At 42.2% G+C, this 20,847-nt stretch overlaps 1 protein-coding gene across 2 annotated transcripts in view; it reads left to right on the top strand.

Annotated features, from left to right (window-relative positions):
- The first annotated feature begins 5,230 nt into the window (after nt 1–5,230).
- The window catches only part of SLC44A3 (solute carrier family 44 member 3), a 103,484-nt gene continuing 87,867 nt past the window's right edge, over nt 5,231–20,847 (top strand). Inside the window, exons 1-5 of one of the 2 annotated variants that reach the window (XM_020999430.2) lie at nt 5,231–5,406; nt 6,082–6,189; nt 9,777–9,919; nt 16,578–16,714; nt 17,613–17,706. In XM_020999430.2, the coding sequence (XP_020855089.1) occupies nt 5,380–5,406; nt 6,082–6,189; nt 9,777–9,919; nt 16,578–16,714; nt 17,613–17,706 (509 nt within the window). In that variant the 5' untranslated portion in view covers nt 5,231–5,379. Of the gene's footprint in view, nt 5,407–5,533; nt 5,606–6,081; nt 6,190–9,776; nt 9,920–16,577; nt 16,715–17,612; nt 17,707–20,847 lie in introns of those variants that run through there. The other variant, XM_020999435.2, reaches the window with a different exon arrangement.

Raw genomic sequence — 20,847 nt, 5'->3', positions numbered from 1 at the left:
CCGTAGCATGACAAACAAAAGGCATCAATACACCTTTTCTTTTAATTGCTCATGACACAAAACTGGGAATCCTAGCAAACTTCAATTCTCAATTCAATAAATATTTATTAAGCACCTACTATGTTCCAGGTGGCAGCTAGGTAGCATAGTAGATAGAGTGCTGAGCCTGGAGTCAGGAAGACTCATCTTCCTGAGTTCAAACCTAGCATCAGACGTTTACTAGTTGGGTGACCCTGGGCAAGTCACTTAACCCTGTTTGCCTCAGTTTCCTCATCCTCAGCTACAGAAGGAAATGGCAAATCATGCCAGTATTTTTGGCAAGAAAGCCCCAAAAGGAGTCATGACTGAATAAAACAACTAAACAACAATGTGCCAGGCACTCTACTAAGCACTGGGGATACAAATAAAAAGAAAAATAAGCCCTGCCTTCAGGGAGCTTACAATTTAATAGAGGAAGACTACACAAAATGAAGCTGAGAAGTGGGGAGAACCAAGGGGTACCAGATGGAGTTGAAAGCAATCAAGGCAATGGATGAAAATTGAAGTTCCCTGGAAAGTTCCAACCCCTCTATAAAGGAAGGCTTCTGGAGGAGTTTCCAGCTCTACACTCCAACATCCAACCAGAGAGAAGAGGCAATGTGAGGGAGCTGAGAAAGTGTTAAGTACCAAAAACTGAGTCTCATCACCACATGCTGATGAGATTTTAAGGGATCAGTTTATCCTAGGGAAAGCATGATGTTAGTGAAGTTGAAATCAAGCATAGCCTTTGCTGGAAAATGAAAAACAAACGATGGGAAAAGATGGAAATGTCAAATTTCTTTGACAACACAATGAGAACCCTCCCAAAGATACTGGTTAGCATCTAGAATGTAAACTCCCTGACAAGGGCCTTATTTCACTTTTTATATTTTTTTTGCCAGAACCTAGCAGTGTCTGGCACATGGCAGGTGCTCTGTCTTAAGGGTTGCTGTTTTGTAAAAGAACCATTAAAAAGCCACGGAACTTTGAACTGAAAGAGCATGGTGAAGGAAATATGAGGCAATGAGTGCACCATAGCCAAGGCCTTTAGCCAGAACCAGAAGCTGAAAGCAAAGAAAATTATATAGCCACACACCCAGTGGGTCTATAATTTTCAGCATCCAAAGGAGACCACATGACCATTGGACTAGAGACTAGTGGAGACCACACACCCAGCAAAGCAACAGCCAACAGAAACAATATGTCCAGTGTTGTTATTGTACAAATTGTTCTCCTGGCTTTGTTCATTTCATTTTTCATCAGTTTATGAGTCTTTAAAATTGTTCATTTTCACATTAGTATAAGAGTACAAATTGTTCTTCTGATTCTACTTAGTTTTTTCTGCATCAGCTCATTCAAGTCTTTTCTGCTTATCTCTTTGAAATCATCTATTTCCTTATTTCTTATAGTACAATCTTACTACATCTCATTCATATGTCACAACTTATTCATCCATCGATCGATTGATGGATATCCCCTTGGTTTACAGTTTTTTTCCACTACAAAAAGAGTTGCTATAAATTTTTTTCTGTATCAATCAATAAACATTTATTTAGCACCTACTATGTGATAGGCACTATGCTAAACATATAGGAGTATAGGGCTTTTTTTTCTTTTTCTTATTCTTTTTTGGGTGAAAGTTAAATAATGATATATCTAGGTCAAAGGGCATTTACTATTTAGTGGTGTGTGTGTGTGTGTGTGTGTGTGTGTGTGTGTGTAATTCCAAAATGCTTTTCATAATGGTTATACCCATTTACAGGTCCACTCACAGTGCATCAATGTGCCTGTTTTCCCACAGTCCCTCCAACTGTTGTCATTTTCCTTTATGGTTTTTTTTTGGTCAAAAACAACTTTGGTGGTTTTTTCAATTTTATTTTATTTTATTTTCAGTTCCAGATTCTCTTTCTTCCCTCACCCTGACCACATCCATCGAAAAAGCAAGAAACATGAAGTCCATTACAAATATGAAGTCATGCAAAAAAAATTTCCACATCACTTGTGTTCAAAAAAAAAAAGAAAGAAAAAGAAAGAGGAAAAAAATGTTTCAATTCATATTCTGAGTCCATTCATTCTCCATCTGAAGGTAGATAGCATTTTTCATTTTGAGTGCTTTGTAATTCTGGTTGGTCATTGTGTTAATCAGTTATCAAGTCTTTCACAATTGATTATCTTTACAATATTGCTATTACTATATAAATCATTCTCCTGGTCCTGCTCACTTCACTTTGTATCAGGTTGTATAAGTTTTTGCAGGTTTTTCTGAAACTATTCCCTTCATTATTCCTTATAGTTAAATAGTATTTCATCACATTAATATATCATAATTTGTTTAGCCATAAAAACAACTTTGAAAGCTTTAAGAATTCTGATCAACACAATAACCATCCATGACTCCAGAGGACCAATGATGAAGCATGCTATTTGCTTCCTGACAGAAATGGTGGATTCAGGGTGAATAATGAGATGTATATTTTGAACATTTGAACGGGAAATTTATTTTCTTTGTCTATTCATATTTGTTACAAGGAATTTGCTTTTCTTTTATTTTTCTAATGGAGTGGGGAGTTGGAGGGAGAGAAAATATATTTTGGTTTATCAATTGTTTTCTAGAAAGAAAGAAAAAAGAAGGAAAGAAGAAAGGAAAGTAAGAAGAAAGAAAGAAGAAAGGAAAGAGGAAGGACAGAAGGAAGGAAAGGAAAGAAAGGCAGGAAAGGAAGGAAAGGAAGAAAAGAAAAAAGAAAGAAAAAAAAGAAAGAAAGAATAGTAGAAACAACAACCTAAGTAAAGAGCAGGCCCAGAAAGAGCAATACTATATCACCAGAAGATAACAGCAGCCCTGAAAAATCAGAGGTCTATATGGTTTACCTGGCTACATGCATTCCCTTCACATGTCCACTTTTCCTACAGGACAATGCATGCATTTGGGGGAGAGAGTAGTGCCTTAGCTTCATGGGGGAAAGTGTTTTATTGATACTTTTCTTACAATCCTATTTCAATAAATGCTTTTGTTTTGAATTAAAAAATAAATTATTGACAAGTGAATTTTGAACTTTGGCAGGAATTGAAGTCAAACTTACTGACTCTGACTTTGAAGAATTTATCCCTTTTCTTTAAAAAAAAAAGGGGGGGGGAGAAAAAAAGTCAGGATATTTATCTGTCTCCTGCCAGTGACACCTCTCCATTTGGCATGATTTTTCAAAGGTCACAGTGGCCCATTAATTACATTCTACTCTGTCTTCTCCTTATTGACCACTTACCCCCTTGAGCCTTACTTTCTGGAGATTGGTTCTAACAATGCCTGCTCTACTTTTCCTACAGGGTCTTGATGAAACTGAAACACAGCATACCAGAAAGCAAAATGTACCAATTCCATGAATTAAGATACTACCTCTCCCAGCTAAAATCTTAGCTTCTGTCCTCTTTTAGAGGGAGCTATATCAGTCAATAAGCATTTATAAAGTGCTTGCCATGTACCAAGCCCTGTGCTAAAAGCATTGTTTTTTACCTTCAAAGAATTTATAATCCAGTAAGGGTCATAATATCTGGAATTTATAGAATGCTTTACATACATTATTATACCACTTGATCTTTATAGTAACCTCCTAAGAGCAAATGCTCCCTCAAAAAATCCTATTATCTTAAATACTTATTTCTAGAAAATAAAGATTTTTCGGTTTGTGGAAAAGAAAAAAGAAAATAAAAAAAGAATGTTCTCTCTCCTGTCCCCTGTCAGAATCCCTAACTCCCTTCAAGGATCAGCTCAATGCTTTCTCTCTCAAGAATCCCTCTGTGATTCTCCCAACTAGTTGGTCATGTTCCTTCTGTCCCAACCCCCACCAAATTATTTTGTATATGTTTCATATTTATTTATCTGTGTACATGGTTACACCCCCCAAGCAAAATGTAAATCCCTGCAGGGCAGGAACTGTTTTCACTTTGTCTTTGTATATCCCCAGAGCCTAACAAAGGCCTGGCAAATAATATGCACTTAGATGGGTATTGCATTCTTGGGGTAGCTAGGTGGCACAGTGGAGAGAATGCTAGACTCATATTCACACAAACCTGACTTCAAATCTACCTTTGGATGTTTATCAGCTGTATGACTCTGGACAAGTCACTTAACTTCTGTTTGCCTCAGTTTCCTCATCTGTAAAGTGAGAATAATGATAGCACCAACTTCCTAGGGTTGTTGTGAGGAACAAATGAGATAATATTTTTTTATAGAAAATACTATCTAAATGCTATTATTATTATATTGAATATTCATTCAACACACAGTATTGATTGAAGTTGTAAAATACACTATCCTAGGAACAGATGGCATATAAGACATTGTTTTTTACCTTCAGACAATTTATAATCCAGTAAGGGTCATAATATCTGGAATTTATACAATGCTTCACATACATTATTATATCATTTGATCTTTACACTAACCTCCAAGGTAGGCGCTTTTATTTTCCCCACTTTACACATGGAGAAAGAGGATAAAGGACTTGCACAGAGTCACACAGCTAGTAATTATTCGATACAAGGTTTGAATCTAATAAATTGACTCTAGGGTCACTGGTTTATCCACTGTACCACACGGCCCTACTTTAATGACTTGCTGAGTGGAAAAGGGTTGCTATCCAGTGAGCTTTTTGGTCGCGGAATTACCTACCTGATGAGTTGCCTGGGCCACTGTGAAGTCAAATGACTTAGGACCAGGGCATCTAATACAACCCCCGGCTTTACCATAGAGGGAACTGAAGCCCAGTAAGTTAAGTGCTTTGTTCAAGGTGGCACAGATCACTGGGCAATCCCTGCAACAAGCTGCAGTCACACAACTAGTATGTTAAGAAGCGGGATTTGAACCCATATGTCTTCCAACTCAACATTCAGTACCCTTCCCACTCCATCCAGGGGTATTAGCTCCAGAAAAAAACAGATGGGTTTCTGTATTTGCTCCCAGGCGCAGTGTCCCGGGAAGGCAGTGAGCCTCCCAGTTCTCTAGTCCCCCCAGGTATGAAGTTCGCAGGGCAGATGAGACAATGTGACTCACGCCCAGGTCCTGGTCCTTTTGCGACTTAGGAAGTCACCTGGCTCCTGGAGGCTGGCGGGGAGGCGGGGCTCGGGAGAGGCGGAGAAAGGTGCGAGGGGTGGGGCCCCTGGCCCTGGGCACTGTAGGCAGCCCACGCCCCTGCAGGCCCCCGCTGGCCACGTGGAGGCGCTGCCCGCCGAGCTCCACCCTCTGCAGCCACAGAGACTACCTGCCGGCAGCTGTGCCTGCAGCTCATGCATCTCCCTGTCCTGGGCATCGGCGGGGGTGGCCCCGGCTCCTAGTCCCCAGCGGTGGGTGGCCAGCCGGTTGGCAGAATGCCGTGCTTCAGAGGGGAGTACCTGGTAAGCGCCGGGCTCCAGCCACGGGGAGCCTGCACAGAGTGGGGGGGCATCGGGCCCCGCACCTGCTGCCCCATTGCATCCTGGGGGAAGGGTCAAGGAGGGCGGGGGCCGGCGCAGTGAAGGGCGCCCCGGGACCCCAGGCCGCAGAACTGTGGGGCGTAGCCGTCCCGGCCGCAGCGAACTTTCCGGCCACCTGTAGGTCCGTGGCCTAACTTGCAGCCTCCTCTCCTCCTCACTCCTCTTACTTTCGTATCCTAAGGGCAATCTCTGTGTATAGTAGGAGTGGATTGAGGGACCCGGCTCTTGCCCTTGAAGATGGCATCGAGCCATAAGCAGAGTTAAAGCTGCATCCAGGGGAGTGTGGCTGCAGCGAGCAGGTGGTATAATAACAACAGCAACAACGATTAGAATTTATATAGCATTTTAAGGTTTGCACAGCGAATGCTACTTTCAAAAATGATTTCTAAACAGCTACCCCTCCCTTGGGGCAGTAGTAATTCCAGGTATTTTATTTCTGCCATTAATGAATAGTTAGAAAAGTCAAAGCTTTCAATTTTAGTTCCTGGGGTTCGGTTGGGAAGTTGAGACCCACGTGGTTACTAATCCTCTTAGCCTCTCCTACTTTTTATTCCTGCCTCCCCCCCCACCTCTTATGTTTTTCCTTTTCTCTGAAAGGTGTCTGCAGAGGAAAGCCCGAGACAGAGAGAGTGGAGACCCCAGATTTATAGAAAATGCACAGACCCAGCTTGGTTAATCCTGTTCTTTCTCTTTTGGGTCGGTTTGGTAAGTGTGTTGACCTAGGGGTGAGCGGACTGTTGGGGGGGGGGAGGGAAAAGAAGATTTATGTGAAATGATGCACCTAAATTCGAGCTCTGATTCTAGTGCCTAGAAGGGCTTAGAAACCTGAGTTGTAAGGTTCTACAAAGCTCAGACATCTTCTGCAGTAATAATTTCGTAATTAGCTTTATAAAAATATAAATGCTAGTGTTTAGCACAGTGCCTGGCACCTATTAGGCAGGTAATTAACGTGTATTCTATAGTATTGCATTGTATGGCTAATCCTGAGGAGTCTTGTTGGAAATTTCCTGTGGCCTGAACTCATGTGAAATTTTCTCCTAATGGCCTTGTGCCAGGTCTTAATGGGAGCCTCTCTAAGGGATGCTGGCACTGGAGTTTGCCAAGTGATGATAATGTCATCCAGTCTTCATTTCATTTTCTGTGGATGTGTGCTTCTTGCTTATCCTCTTACTACCAGAGATTGCTGACTGAGAGCGCAGGAGATTCTCAGAAGGTAATTTAAGATTTCCTTTTTTTGCTAAACAGAAAAATGGAAATCAGTGAAAAGAATTATGGAAGGCAGCCTAGCATATTGAGAAGCATGTTAAATTTGTAGTCGGAGCATTAGTATCCAGTTGGAATCAGAGTATTTACCACTTATACCTCTGTGACCTTAGGCAAGTCACTTTTAACTCTAAGGATCTCGTTTTCCTTATTTGTAAAATGAGGGGGGTTGGTGTAAATGGCTTCTGAGGTCCCTTCCTGCTTTCAACCCACAGTCCTAATTTCTAGACATTTTGATTACTCACTTGGCAATTAAAACTGAGACAAATGAGGGAGAGTGTCCTAGTGTCTCTTTTGGGAGTTGTCCTGAACAACTTTTGATATTTTGTGCTTGCAGCCAACAGTTAACAACGCCCTGGCCCTAGCTTTAAGGTGAATGGTACTGACCCCACCCCCGTGTCTGTCTGTCTGTCTGTCTGTCTGTCTGTCTGTCTGTCTGTCTGTCTCTCTCTCTCTCTCTCTCTCTCTCTCTCTCTCTCTCTCTCTCTCTCTCTCTCTCTCCCTCTCTCTCCCTCTCTCCCTCTCTCCCTCTCTCCCTCTCTCCCTCTCCTTCGAGGGCCTTTCTCCAGCTAAGGTGAATTTGGTTATATCTCTAATCTTCCCAGCTCATATATTTCCACAAAGAGTTTGTAGGATTACTTCACAGGGTCCCCCTGTCTCTTCTCAAAGATCCACCTTTTGTACCTGAAAAGAGCTCTTTTATTCATTGTAAACAAGAGGAACTAATCTCACCTGGTTGGGGCATGCCATTTGCTGCCTTGTCAATGATTAATTCTGAAAGCAACGAACAGCTTCCAAGGCCTGAGCACCTGGAATGAAATCCCCATTGCTTGGAGCCCGGGTCTGCCTTGAATGTGGGCAGGTGTCACTTTTGTCCTCAGGTAGCTCTGGTAAACACAATGTTTGTTGACTCTGCTAATTGGTTTCCAATGAGGCAGCGGGATGAAGAGGGAAGAGGGTTGGATTTCGGCTACAGTTCAAATCTGGACACTCCCCACTACCAGGGTAACCTCAGGTCAACAAGAATAATAATAACAATAGCCAACTTTTAGATAATGCTTTAAGATTTGCCAAGAGTTGTTACATGTGTTATCACATTTGATTCTCACAGAAACCCTGTGAACAAAACAAAAACAGAGGCCACAGAAACCCTGTGAGGTGGATGCTGTTGTTGTCTCCATTTTACAGATGAGGAAACTGAAGCAAACTGAGGCAAGTGAGTTGCCCAGGGTCGCACAGCTATAGCCTGTCTGTGGAAGGGTTTGAATGCAGTCAGTGTTGACTCCAAGGCCAGCAGTCTATCTACTATGCCACCTCCCTTTTTCCCCGCTGGGCCTCAATTTCCTCATCTGTAAAAAGAGAAGGTTGGACTAAGTGACTTCCAAAGCTCCCTTCCAGCTCTAAAGCTTTTATCATGCCAGTTGGTTGTGAACAATTAGTATGGGACAGTGGAAAGAATATAAAATTTGGAATCCAGAGAATCTGGATTCAAATTCTTACTTTTCTCATCTGTAAAATTAAGGGGTTGTATTAAATCACCTCAGAAGCCCTTTCCTGCTCTAAATCTGTCATCTTAAACATAATATGTGGGAATAAAATAAAATGCTCTAGGTACAATAGACAGGTTGAGGGTGAGTTTCAAGGGCTCTTGGGTTTTTTTCAGGGAGAGGGAGGGAGAAATGTTGACCGTTTAAGTACTGGTCCACTGGAGAGAGTTATGTAACATTCCTTCAGGTTTTGTCACTAATTTTCCCTTCTGATTGTAGGTCTTCCCACATTGTTCTAGAGTTTGTGTTAACCTTTAAAGGCAGGCAAAGAGATTCCTGCACAGAGCTGTTTTCTTTCACAAATGTTCGTTTTAATCATCAGTTCTCAGTTCCAAGCCCATTCTGGGAAAGAGGCCTTAGCTGAAAAAGGCCTTCACTTTCCTAAGTCAGAGCCCTGGGAAAAGGGCAATTCGACTGCCTCTAATAAGGGCCAAGCACAGTGTGCCTAACTAGGGGCCAAGCGGAAAATCATGAGGCCAGCAGAGAGAGAGATACTGCTTGAAGATTATACTACATCTCACTGGTGGGAGGAAGTCCTGACTTGAGTGGTCTTCCTTGTTTTTCTATGGTCTTCTCTTCATAAATAAAATGTCTGCATTGACCAGCCTTACTGTCGCTGAAGTCAGACCAGTTCTTCCAAAGGAGAGAGAATCCTAGACACGGAGAAAACAGAGAATTAGAAGGTAGAAGGGCAACTCTCATGTAGGTAATCCAGCAACAATTAGGAGAGAAAATAATCTATTATCTTCATGAGAAAGAGTAACAGCAGCTAACACAATATGATAATATGCTTTCAGGTGCACAGAGCACTTTTCGTAGATTTTTTCATCGATCCTCACAACAATCCTCTATGTACCCACATCAGAAATACTATTATCCCTATGCGCCCTCCAATGAACCCGTTTTACAGGTGAGGAACTTGAGGCAGAATTCAAAGTCTCCCAAGCCCAGTTTAAAAATTAGCAGGTCTTAAGGAAGATTGGGTGAGGAGAAAATTTCCTCATACCTAAAGATGAAAAAATGCAAAGAAATCCAATCATCAGATTTTTTAAAGCAGTTAAAAAGTATAGCCTATTGTATAAACGGAGGACCATGAAGCTGAAATATGAAATATGAGGAAGAGTAGAGGATTCCTAATTGAATTGGGCCTGTTAACGCTACTTACTAGAGATCTAAGATGATGGTGAGTGCTACAGTTTAAAGAGCTCTAGCTCTGCAGGCAAAGGACCTGGGTTTAAATCCCCTTTGATGCTTACTACCTATGTGACCTTGAATAGGTCACTGAATATCCTTTGTTTCCTTATATGTAAAATGAGGGAGTTGGGATTAGATAGCCTCTGAGATCCATTCCAACTCTAGATCTGTGATCCTATGATGAGATTTTTCCTTTTTCACATTCAAGTTTCTTTGAGAGTTTCTGGCGGTGAGTTTTGTCAGGATGAGGCTGAGCTTCACCCCATGTTCTCTTTGGGTTTTACCTAGGTGTTCATCATGGGCTATTCTGTGATAGCTGGAGCTGCAGGAAGACTGGTGTTTGGCTATGACAGCTATGGGAATGTGTGTGGCAAGAAGAACTCCCCCGTGGAAGGGGCCCCTCTTTCTGGACAGGACATGACTGAAAGGAAGTAAGTGTCCGCATCAGTTTTCTTAAGTAGCTATAAGATCATTGTCCCTGCTTCAGGTACTATGACAATGCTATATCTATAGCATTGTATGTTTTACAAAACAGCCGTAGTTCATAGGATCGTAGAGGAAAGGTGAAAGGGAATAAGCATCAGCCGACTACATGCCAGGTGCTGTGCTAAACACTTTAGAAATACCTCATTTGATCCTTACAACAACCATGCAAAGCAGGTGCCATGTTATCCCCATTTCACAGTTGAGGAAAATGAGGCAATTTGCCCAGGGTCATACATTTAGTAAGTGTCTAAGGCTGGATTTGAACTCAGATCTTCTGACTCTAGGCCCAGCATTCTATCCGTTGTGCCACCTAGCTGTCTTTAATTATATGTCATGGCATCGTAGATCCAGAATTGGCTGGAACCTCAGGTGGCATCTGATCTAACCCCTTCCTTTTACAGGTGATGAAACTGAGGCCCAAGGTGGTTAAGTGTTTGGCTCATGGTCACCCAGGTAGTAATCTTCAGAGACACGATTTGAACCTAGGTCCTGTGACCTCCCCAAGCCAGCGCCTTATCTGTTTAATCCTATAATTCGGCAAACACTGGTTCAGCACCTACTAGATGAAGATCCTGTACTTACACAGGAAATAAAAAGGTGAAAAATTATGCAGAATCATGGAATTTCAAAGTTGGAAGGGACCTCAGCCATCTTGTTCATACACAATTCATACCAGAAAGGAACCCGCATTACAAGACACCCTACAAGAAATAGGATACTAATAATAAGACTAATTATATAGCAGCATAAGGTTTGCAAACAGACCCTCCATGAAGACTTCTGAGGAAGGGAAGCCCATTGCCTTCCAAAGTAGCCTGTTTGGCTAGCCCAGGGGTGGGGAACCTGCAGCCTTGAGGCCACATGCAGCTCTAGTCCTCCACTGCAGCCCTTTGACTGAATCCAAACTTCACAGAACAAATCCTTTTATTAAGGCGATTGCTTCTGTGAGTTTGGATTCAGTCAGAGGGCCGCACTTGAGGACCTAGAGGGCCTTGAGGTTCCAGGTTCCCCACCCCTGGACTAGACATAGGCCTTGCCCTCAAGGAGCACTCAGTCTAGTGGGGAAGGAGGTGAGACACCTATATAACAGCTCTCATACTAGGTAGAATACAAGTGTGTGCAAAGGAGAGGTTGGGCAGAATTTCAAGGGAATCTTTGTAGATGGGATAACGTCTGTGAAGAAAGGGAGTGGTTGAAACCCGAAGAACTCTGACGTTTTCGTTGCCATGGAGTATCCGCCTGTGATCTCTTTTACAAATGGGCTCTGTGACCTGGCGCCTCCTTCCCCCAAGCCAGGTCACCCGTGATGGTCCGCCGAAGCTCACGGCCTGACGGGGGCTGCTCGGGAGCCGCCTCTAAGGTTTGCATCGTCACAACAAGAACAGAGCAACATGGCAGCAGTCCCATCCAGCAGTTCATTCGTAGCAACACACGACCTACTACCAAAGATGTCTAGGTTCCACTTCCAGCAACAGCTCCTGTGGAAGGGCTGAGTATTCTGGGGAAGTGATCCCCCATCATCCTGGTCTTCCCAAATCAGACCCAGGCCACTGGTAGACAAGCTGCTTCTTCGGGAAGTCGAGTCATCCATTCATGATAGCTGTATTGGAATCCCCAGAGCACTCAGGAACTTTCCGGGTTGCTCATCGCACGATCACCTGTGACCTGGGTGAGGAGGCCATGAGGAAGTGGTGTGTCAGTGAGCCCAGCAAGACCAGGCCTGGGCCTTCTTCATGAGCAGCAGCACCCACCTTGCCTCTCCTCCCCACTTCTTAAGTGTGCTAGGCATCAGAGCCCATTTCCCCTCCCCTCCCCTGCTTCCCTCTCCCACCTATTCCCTTAGAATAGACAGGCTGCTTAGCATAGAAGTAGTTGTGGGGATGTGGGGGTGGGTGTGTGTGTGTTTAAAGGAAAATAAAAACAAAACACCAAAAAGCAAGTAAAAGAAAGCACAGTTACTGGTTTTGTTTTGTTTTTTTTACTATCTGAATCATCTATGTGCTTTCCAGCAGCCTCAGTAACTTGTTTACTTTGTACTCAATAGAAACTAATAAACTTTGAGCAGCCTTTTAAAAAAAAAAAGAATGGTTTCAATAGACAGCATATAAACTTTCTTTAGACACAAAACAGGAAGAACATGTCCAGTTTGGTTAAAGGAGACTAGCGGGAATTATAGCAGGAAAGGAAAGTTGGACCCAATTGTAGAGGGCCTTGAATGTCAGACTTTGTATTTTACTCCATAGGGAATGGGGAGCTATTAAACTACTCTTGAGCACAGAAAAATAGTATGATCAGATCTGTGCACTCAGATTATTGTGATGGTGATGTAAAGGACCCAGTGGAGAGAGGAGACATTACAGATGGGCAAATTAGAAAGCTGTTTCTTGCTGTAGTCTTTTTGAACAGTGATGAAGACCTGAACTAGAGCAGGTATGGGAGGGTAGAATCCATGTCTTTCCAGCTGATTGAGCATGTAGGGATGAGAGAGGGGGAAGAACCAAAGAGAAATCTGAGGTTTGGGGCTTGTGTGACAGGGTGGGTGGTGACGCCATCAACAGAAATGGAAAAATTAGGAGGAGGGACATGACTGATGGAAGAAATATCAGCTGTTGTCTAGTCCAACCTATGGCCCAAAAGGAATCAGACTACAACACACGCCAAGGGGTGATGGCTCTGGAGGAGAAAGTGAGGCTGGGGACTTTGCACAGCCCTCCCTCACTCAAATCCAATTCAGCCACAGGTCATGTCCTCATCTCCCTGATGTCATGGTCCTCTTCAAGAACAAAGGACAAACCATGCACAACCCCAACAAGTGGCCATCCTCTGTCTGTTTGCTTGAAGACCTCCACTGATGGAGAGTGCCCTCCATTCCAAGGATATGTCCCAAGGCAGTCCATTCCACTTTGGGCTAGTTCTCCTTGTTTAAAAAAAAATGTTTTTTCCTGGTCTGCCCTTTGGGGCCAGACAGATAAAATCTGACCTCTCTTACACGTGACAGCCTTTTAAGGTGGGAAGATGACTTCTGTTTTTGACAGAGTTCGAAATATCACAGAGACATCCAGGTGGAAATGGTAACATTCAACAAGAAGTTGGGAAAATAAGGATAGAGTTCAGTGAAGAGTTTGGGAGTAAAGATAAGAGAGAGCCAGGAGACTAGATAAGATTGCCCCAAAAGATAATATAAATAGAAGAGAAGAAAATCTTTAAAAGGGGGAGGGGGGGAGGGTGAAAGAGTTTCCAGAGAAAGAACTGGTAATTAGAGGTATGTGTAGAATGTTTTATGTGTGAATAATGGTAGCCATCTAGGGACAGAGGGAGGAGGGGGAAAACAAATTTACATGGTAGATAGCTTTATTATATTTTTAAAAGGAATACCAAGTTGTACATAATAGACTTGCAGTTTCATGTGCAATCATTTTTTATTATACTGTATTATAGAAATGCTTGTTTTATCCCATGAATTGAAAATAAAATAAATAAAATTTTAAAAAATAACTTTGGGGTATGTCCACAGAAGATAAGAGAAAGAAGAACTAGAGAAATAAACCAAAAAGAAGAGAGTGGGGGTACATGAAAGCCATGTCATGGAAGGTTAAAGAGCAAAAGACTCATCAGTAGTCCATGGGACTAGGTGTTATAGAATAGTCATAGGAACATAGGTTTAGAGGTAGAAGGGGCCTTAGAAGCCATGAAGTCTAATCCCTGAGGATGAAAGGAGATAAGTCCTGGCTCACAGAGTTCTTCGTTGTCTGAAGCAGGATTTGAACTCAGGTCTTCCTGACTGCTAGAAGGGGCAGCTAGGTGGTACAGTGGATAGAACACTGGGCTTGGAATCAAGAAGATTCTGTCTTCATGACTTCAAATCCAGCCTCAGACACTTGCTACCTATGTGACCCTGTTTGCCTCAGTTCTTCATCTATAAAATGGGCTGGAGAAGGAAATGGCAAGCCACTCCAGTATCTTGCTAAGAAAACCCCCAATGGGGTCATGAAGAGTTGGACATGACTGAAAAATAATTCAACAACAATAACAAAAAATAACATCTTTCTGATGCAACTGCAGCCCTCAAACTCACTTACTGGTCAGGGGAGCTCATGAAGGGGCTTTTTGGACTGGAGAATTAGGAAGCCATTGTTGACCTGGGAAAGAACAGTTTCAGGAAACTGGGGACAGAAACCCAATTCAGGAGGTGGAGGATTGAGTGAGTAGATAGTTTAGCAAAAACTTTTTCTAGAACTTTGATAGCAAAGGAAAGAAGACGGTACAACAGCTTGAGGAGGTAGTGATGGAGAAGGGAATTGGCAAGAGAAATGTATGGTTTTGTTGTTGGTTTAACTCAGGGAGACCTGGGTGTATTGGTAGGCAGAAGGAAAGGAACGTAGCTGCTGGTGGTTTTGAGGCTCTCCATCCCTGTCAGCAGCATAGAGGAGCACTGAAGTGGGAGGGAGGGGGAGGGAAGGAGAGGGAATGTTTCTGCTCAGTGGGGAAGGAGAATGCCCAGTCTCAGTCATGTGAATTTTGTTCTCCCCAGACCAATACCCTAAAAGCTCTTAAGAGTTTTTTGAATGCAGGAGAGGGCCGCATGTGGTGCTGCCCTGCACAAAATGTGTGCTTGTTTGTACATGTATGTGTACATACATGTGTGCCCTCGTGCAAGAGAAATGAGGCTGTTGTTCCTTTCTGCCCCATCCCTTCCCCTTTCCTCTACTTTCCTACTCCCCCTACCCTGTGGAAAGTTATGTGAAAGTTTACTTGAACACACTCGGGTTTGAAATATATTTTGTTAGAGTTTGGGACCTGTGATCTCATTCATATGAGGAGCTGCCAGGGTGGAAACTCCCTCTTCGGACACAGAGCAGCAACTCATTTGTCATTTATGATTTTAGAAAGTTGCCAAGGGCCTTTAGAGGAAAAATTACTAGCACCCTCCCCTCCAAACCCCCTCCAGTCACATTATTAATCTGTGTAAGAGGCAAGACCTGAAGGTTGGTCTTATTTCAGCCCTATCTTGCTGCCCTTCTCATTTATTATAATCAATCAACAAGCATTTATTACATACCTACTATGTGCTAGGTTTTTTTTTTTGTCTGCGAGGCAGTGAGGTAAAGTGACTTGCCCAGGGTCACATAGCTAGTAAGAATGTGCTAGGTATTAAAGACGTAAGCCCAAAGAATAAAACAATTCTGACTCCCAAGATTACATTCTAATGAGGGAGAAAACAAATCCATACATAAGAGAGAGTGTGTGTATATATCACACATACATACATACATACATACAAATATATATATACACACACACGCTATATATGGTGTGTGTGTATATTATATATAAGTATATTTTAAATATAAGTGTATTTATACTTATATATAAGTATATATAAAAGTACTTATGTAAGTATATTTTAGGTAACTCACCACAAACTGTGTCCAGGCTCTATTTAACAGCTATTTCTGCTCTGGATCACAGACTCACGGGACCAAAAGGGATCTTGGTGATTATCTACGAGGCAGGAAACAAGCATTTATTAAGTAACTGTTATATGCCAGACACTGTCTAAGTGCTTTATAATTATTATTTCATTTGATCATCAAAATAATTCTAGGAGGTTGATGCTGTTATTATCCCCATTTTAGCCAAACAGAGGTTAAATGACTTGCCCAGGGTCACAAAGGTAGTGCGTGTCTGAGGCTGGATTTGAACTCAAGTCTTCCTGACTCTGGGACTGGTAGGACTGGTACTCCATCACTGCATTATCTAGTGGCCTTATCAAGTCCAACCCATTCATTTTACGAGTTCAAATTCAGAGTCACACAAGTACAGCTACCTCTGTGAAGATGATAAGTTTGAGGGAATAGAAATGTTAGTGTAAATGTTAATACTTCTGTTTGGTGCCCAGTATTGATATCGTGGAATCATAGACTGAGATTTAGAGTTAGAAGGGACCTTAGAAGTCACCTAGCCCATAGGTTCCCAGAGTGGGTGATACTGCCAGCTAGGGGTGCTGGAACAATGGTGGAGGGGGACCCAGTATTTTTTTAAATGATGCAAATTTAAAAAAAAAATTTAAAGGGTTAAAAAAAGTAGATTTCCAGGGGGGCAGTGAGTAATATTTTTAAAAGGGAGTATAGGCCAAGTAAGTTTGGGAACCTCTGATTTAGCCTAATACCTTTGTTTTAACAAAATGTGAAAACAGACTCAGAGGTCACACAGGCAGTAAGTGACATCGCCAGGATTTTAACCCAGTTCCTCTGACTCGAAATCCAATGTGCTTTCCACTCTATAAATACTTTTTTTTAAAAAAAAATTTTCAGTCATATCGACTCTTTCAGACCTCATTTGGGGTCTTCTTGACAAAGATACTGGAGTAGTTTGCCATTTCTTTCTCCATTTCATTTTACAGATGAGGAAACTGAGGCAGACAGGATTAAATGACTTGCCCAGGGTTACACAGCTAGTAAGTGTCTGAGGCTGAATTTGAACTCAGGTCTTCCTGACCCCAGGCCCAGCACCACCAGCTGCCCATAAATACTTTAAAAATTGCAGTTAAAAATTAATAAGAAAAATGACCTTAAACATAATTCTATTCTCTCCTCTCCCTAGGCATGTATTCTTCATGAATTCCTGTGATCTGGAAACCAAAGACCTCAAAATCAATTCCATTGCTCTCTGTGTATCCAGCTGTCCAGAAGAACAGTTAGACACTCTGGAAGATGTTGAGCTTTTTGCCAAGAACAATGGTAGGGATTAGGCAGCACAGACCAGCTCCCTGCCTTCCCTGTGTGTCTGAAACAAGATGTACAGCATGTTGGGGGATGTTGTGAGCTGAGTTTCTTGGGATGTTTTACTTCCTTGCTGTGATTTCCTTGCATTGGAAGCAATAGGTTTCTCTGTAGCTTGTCCAGTTTCACCCAGGTATGTCTGGATTTAGCTGAAACATTAGTTGCTCCTTGTATGTATGTGCTATAGGCTGGAAAACACTTCTTCCCCCGTGGAGAATGCCACCATTCAACAGGTGGGCCAGTGCAAGATGATTTATTACCGGGAAGGGCAGTGGCCGGGGGGGGGGGGGGGGAATTATGTTAATTCAGAGAAGAAGGAAGGGGAGAGAATCCTTGAACTTAGACTTTGGAAAAATATACTTATTTTGTCTGCAGCAGCCTATACTCTCATGAAGCTTGCAGTCCACTGAAATCTTCAGATCTTTTTTTTCCCCCAAATAAACTGCTGCTTAACCATTCTCCACCTCCAAATATAGCATTCTTCCTATTGCACAACAATGCTGTGCTGCCTAATACCTATCACTGCTGCTGGGGCATGTGAAAAACCAGCTTCGTTAAGAGAGCCAGAGGCAGAGACAGGGGCGTCTCAACTGATCCAGAGCCCTAATCAGCACTCATCTTCAGCCTCTCTTCCCAGCTCAGGCTCACTCACTCTGTTTCACCCACAATTCAGTAAAGAGATAATCAGTGTCTCAGAGCAAGGGGTTTGACACCATCTGGAAGGAGGGACTAATGTCTGTTAGAGATATTGTAGGGAATATTTCCTTCCAGGCAGGGGTCAGGATAGACCACAGAAACACAGGGAAACCCTCAGAGCCCACCAGACTCATCAGATTCTCGTCTCTCTCTCTTTTAGGTTCCTTCCTGTGTGTTTATAATTTGAATTCTGTCAACTACACCCGGAGTCCACATGCTGCCTCCTTGTGTCCCAGGCTGCCCATTCCACCAAGGTGAGACATTGCCTAGACTATCACAGCCCATTGGAGTGGAAGAGGTCGCAGTATCGTAGCTTTCAAGCTGGAAGGGGCTTCAGATGCCGTCTAGTTCAGCCCCCGATTTTACTGGCGAACCTGAGACCCAGAGAGATTAGGTTGATTGATTAATTTATCCAAGGTCACCAGAGTAGTAGGTTAGTATCGGAGTTAGAATTTTATTTGGGTTTCTCTTACTCCAAAGCCGGCACAAGGTTCAGATAGTATACCTGAAGCTATATTTCATTTCAAGTGGTGTCAAACCCAAATAGAAATGGAGACCACTAAACCATACACAAGGATCCCTGCAGGCTACATATTGACTTAGAAAACCACATATTAATATTATCTATGTTCTATTGGATTTTTATTTATTTTGTTAAATATTTCCCTTTAATCTGGTTCAAGCCCAGTTTGGGAATTTTGCGGACAGATGTGTGGCACCTCTGATGTACTCCATCTCTTCATTTTGCAAATGCATAAAATGAGATCAAGAATAAATAAGTGACTTATCCAAGGTCATACTACAAGAAACAGGCAGACCTAGGGCTGCTGGTGGATTCCTAATCCATTTCCATTGTGCTGCAATAGCAATTCTCAATATTTTTTTTTAAATTTCAGGACCCCTTTACACTCTTAAAAATGGAGGACCCCAAAGAACTTTGGTTTATATAGGTTATATCTATTGATACCATACTAGAAATTAAAAGTGGTTCAAATTTAAATATTTATTTATTTGTTTAAAATAATCATTGCAAACCTATTACATGATAACATGAATACTATGTTTTTATGAAAGTAACTGTACTTTACAAAAAAAAAATTTAAAGAGAAGAATGACATTGTTTTACATATTTTTGTAATTCTCTTTAATGTCTAGTTTAATAGAAGATTATCCAGGTTCTCATATCTGTTTCTGCATTCAATCTGTTGTTTTACTTGAAGTATAAAGAAAATATGACCTCAGCCAGATATGTAGCTAGAAAAGGAAAAAGTATTTTAATATGCAGATAGTGTCTTAGTAGTATGAAAACAGCTTTTACCTTGAGGATCTCTGAAAGGGTCCTTGGATCCATATGGGTCTGAGGATCATACATTGAGATGCTTTGAAAAGATACAGAGAGATACATTCCCCTGCCCTCAGAAGAAAGTTAAAGGATGGTAATAACCATGGATGGGAACTCGATAGTGCAAGGAGCAATCGCTGCTTTTGCAGTTTAGAAAACTGAGCTCAAGGTGGATCAGTTTCATGGCTGAGGTCGCCCAGCTAAGGAGCTAATAGGAGTTAAACCAAACCATTAGGCAGCAAGATGTTGGGTCACACAAGGTGATGTAAGGGAGAAGGTGGTTAGTTCTCCCCACTTGTCCTGTGACCACCTTGACTCAGCCAGGGTGGAGGAGGAGAGAACCGCCCCCTTCCTCTCCCTTATGACAGTGTACCCGCTGAACTTCAGAGATAATAAATGCTACATTTATTGTCTGCTCAAGGCCACTTTGTTTATAGGCACGCCCTTTATACAGTTACCTTGAACAGTGTTATTTCACAATAACATCATTAATATAGTATTACTTCAATTAGTTCTTAGATCCATAGCCAGTCGAAAGAGATTGGCTTTTTGTTACAAAAGATATTTTGGTTTGAGGGGTGAAGATGATATTTCTATTCTGATTATGAAAGGGGTCCGTAAAACTTTTTTTCTCTCAGAAGGGGAGATTAATCAAGTAATGCTTTCTGGAAAAACCAAAAACCAAATGGATAAAGAATGTCTGTGATGTACACTCTGAGGTGTAGATGCTGGTGGTCAGGCTATAAAATATCGATATTGTAATATAGTATGATGGGCAGCTAGGTGGCACAGTGGACGGAGTTCTGGGCCTGGAATCAGGAAGACTCACCTTCCCGAGTTCAAATCTGGCCTCAGACATTTATTAGAGGCATAACCCTGGGCAAGTCACTTAACTCTGTTTGCCTCCGTTTCCTCATTTGTAAAACGAGATGGAGAAGGAAATGGCAAACCCACTCCAGTATCTTTGCCAGGAGTACCCCAAATAGGGTCAAGAAGAGTCAGACACAACTGAACGGTATAGTATCATATCTAAAGTATGGATATTAGCACAGTGCCAGACACGTAGTAAGCACTATTTAAACATTAGCAATTATTATTATTATTGTATCTAGAAAAGCTAGATTCAGGTCCTTCCTCTGACACACGGTTAGTGATAGTGTGACCTTGGATAAGTCACTTAATCTTGAAGTACCCTAGGCAACTCTCTGAAACTGTAAGTTAAAAGTTACAGAAAAGGTGCCGTCCAGCATCGGTAGAGAGTAACCTGAGAGTTCCTTGGATCAAATAAATCACTAGTCCGTATCTACGGGGTATTTTAACCTTGGCAAAACACAACCCTGGGAGGTAGGTGTTATTATTATCCCCATTTTACAGTTGAGGAAACTGAGTCAGCAAGAGGTGACAGTGACTTGCCCAGAGTCACACAGCTAGTTAGTGTCTGAGGCAGGATTTGAATTCAGATGTTCCTGTCTAAAGTTCAGCGCTCTGTCCGCTAAGTCACCTGGCTGCCTTTTATAGGATAAATAACCCATTGAATTAATCCATCAATGCACATATCTTGGCCAAATGCTACAGACAGACATTTAGCTAGGCCCCAAACTGAATAACGGCAGAGCAGGCTGCAATAGCATTTGAGAAACTGCTCAGTGTTTAAGGGATTCCAAGCTGCTGCTTCTTATCCCTCAAAAGCCCGTTTTTCCAGCAATACTTTATTCCCAGTGTTCCTAGCTCCCAGGGCTAGGAGTCATGAAACACTGTGGGCTCAGAAGAATTCCAACTAGAGGTGACCCAGAAGGCCAAAAAAAGATGCATGGTGAGAATAAGTCAGCTGTAGGATTTAAGCCATCATTCCTTAGAGGCCAGAAGTAGCATCAAAGATACCAACCAGGTCTTGTATGTCCAGAAAAGGGAAGAGGGCAGTCACGTAGCAAGAGCAAAGGACAACAGCTAGGAAGTCTTAGTGCCCTTCTGGAATCCACGAAATAGTAAAAGTTCACAGGAAGATCTACAATTATTGAATTATTGTGGAAAGTCTCAGACAAGAATCAAATAG

This window comes from Phascolarctos cinereus, unplaced genomic scaffold, assembly GCF_003287225.1.
Source record: "Phascolarctos cinereus isolate Bilbo 61053 unplaced genomic scaffold, phaCin_HiC Scaffold_5;HRSCAF=322, whole genome shotgun sequence".
NCBI classification, from domain to species: domain Eukaryota; kingdom Metazoa; phylum Chordata; class Mammalia; order Diprotodontia; family Phascolarctidae; genus Phascolarctos; species Phascolarctos cinereus.
The sequence above is the reverse complement of the archived record's forward strand: the minus strand, read 5'-3'. Positions and strand labels throughout refer to the sequence as shown.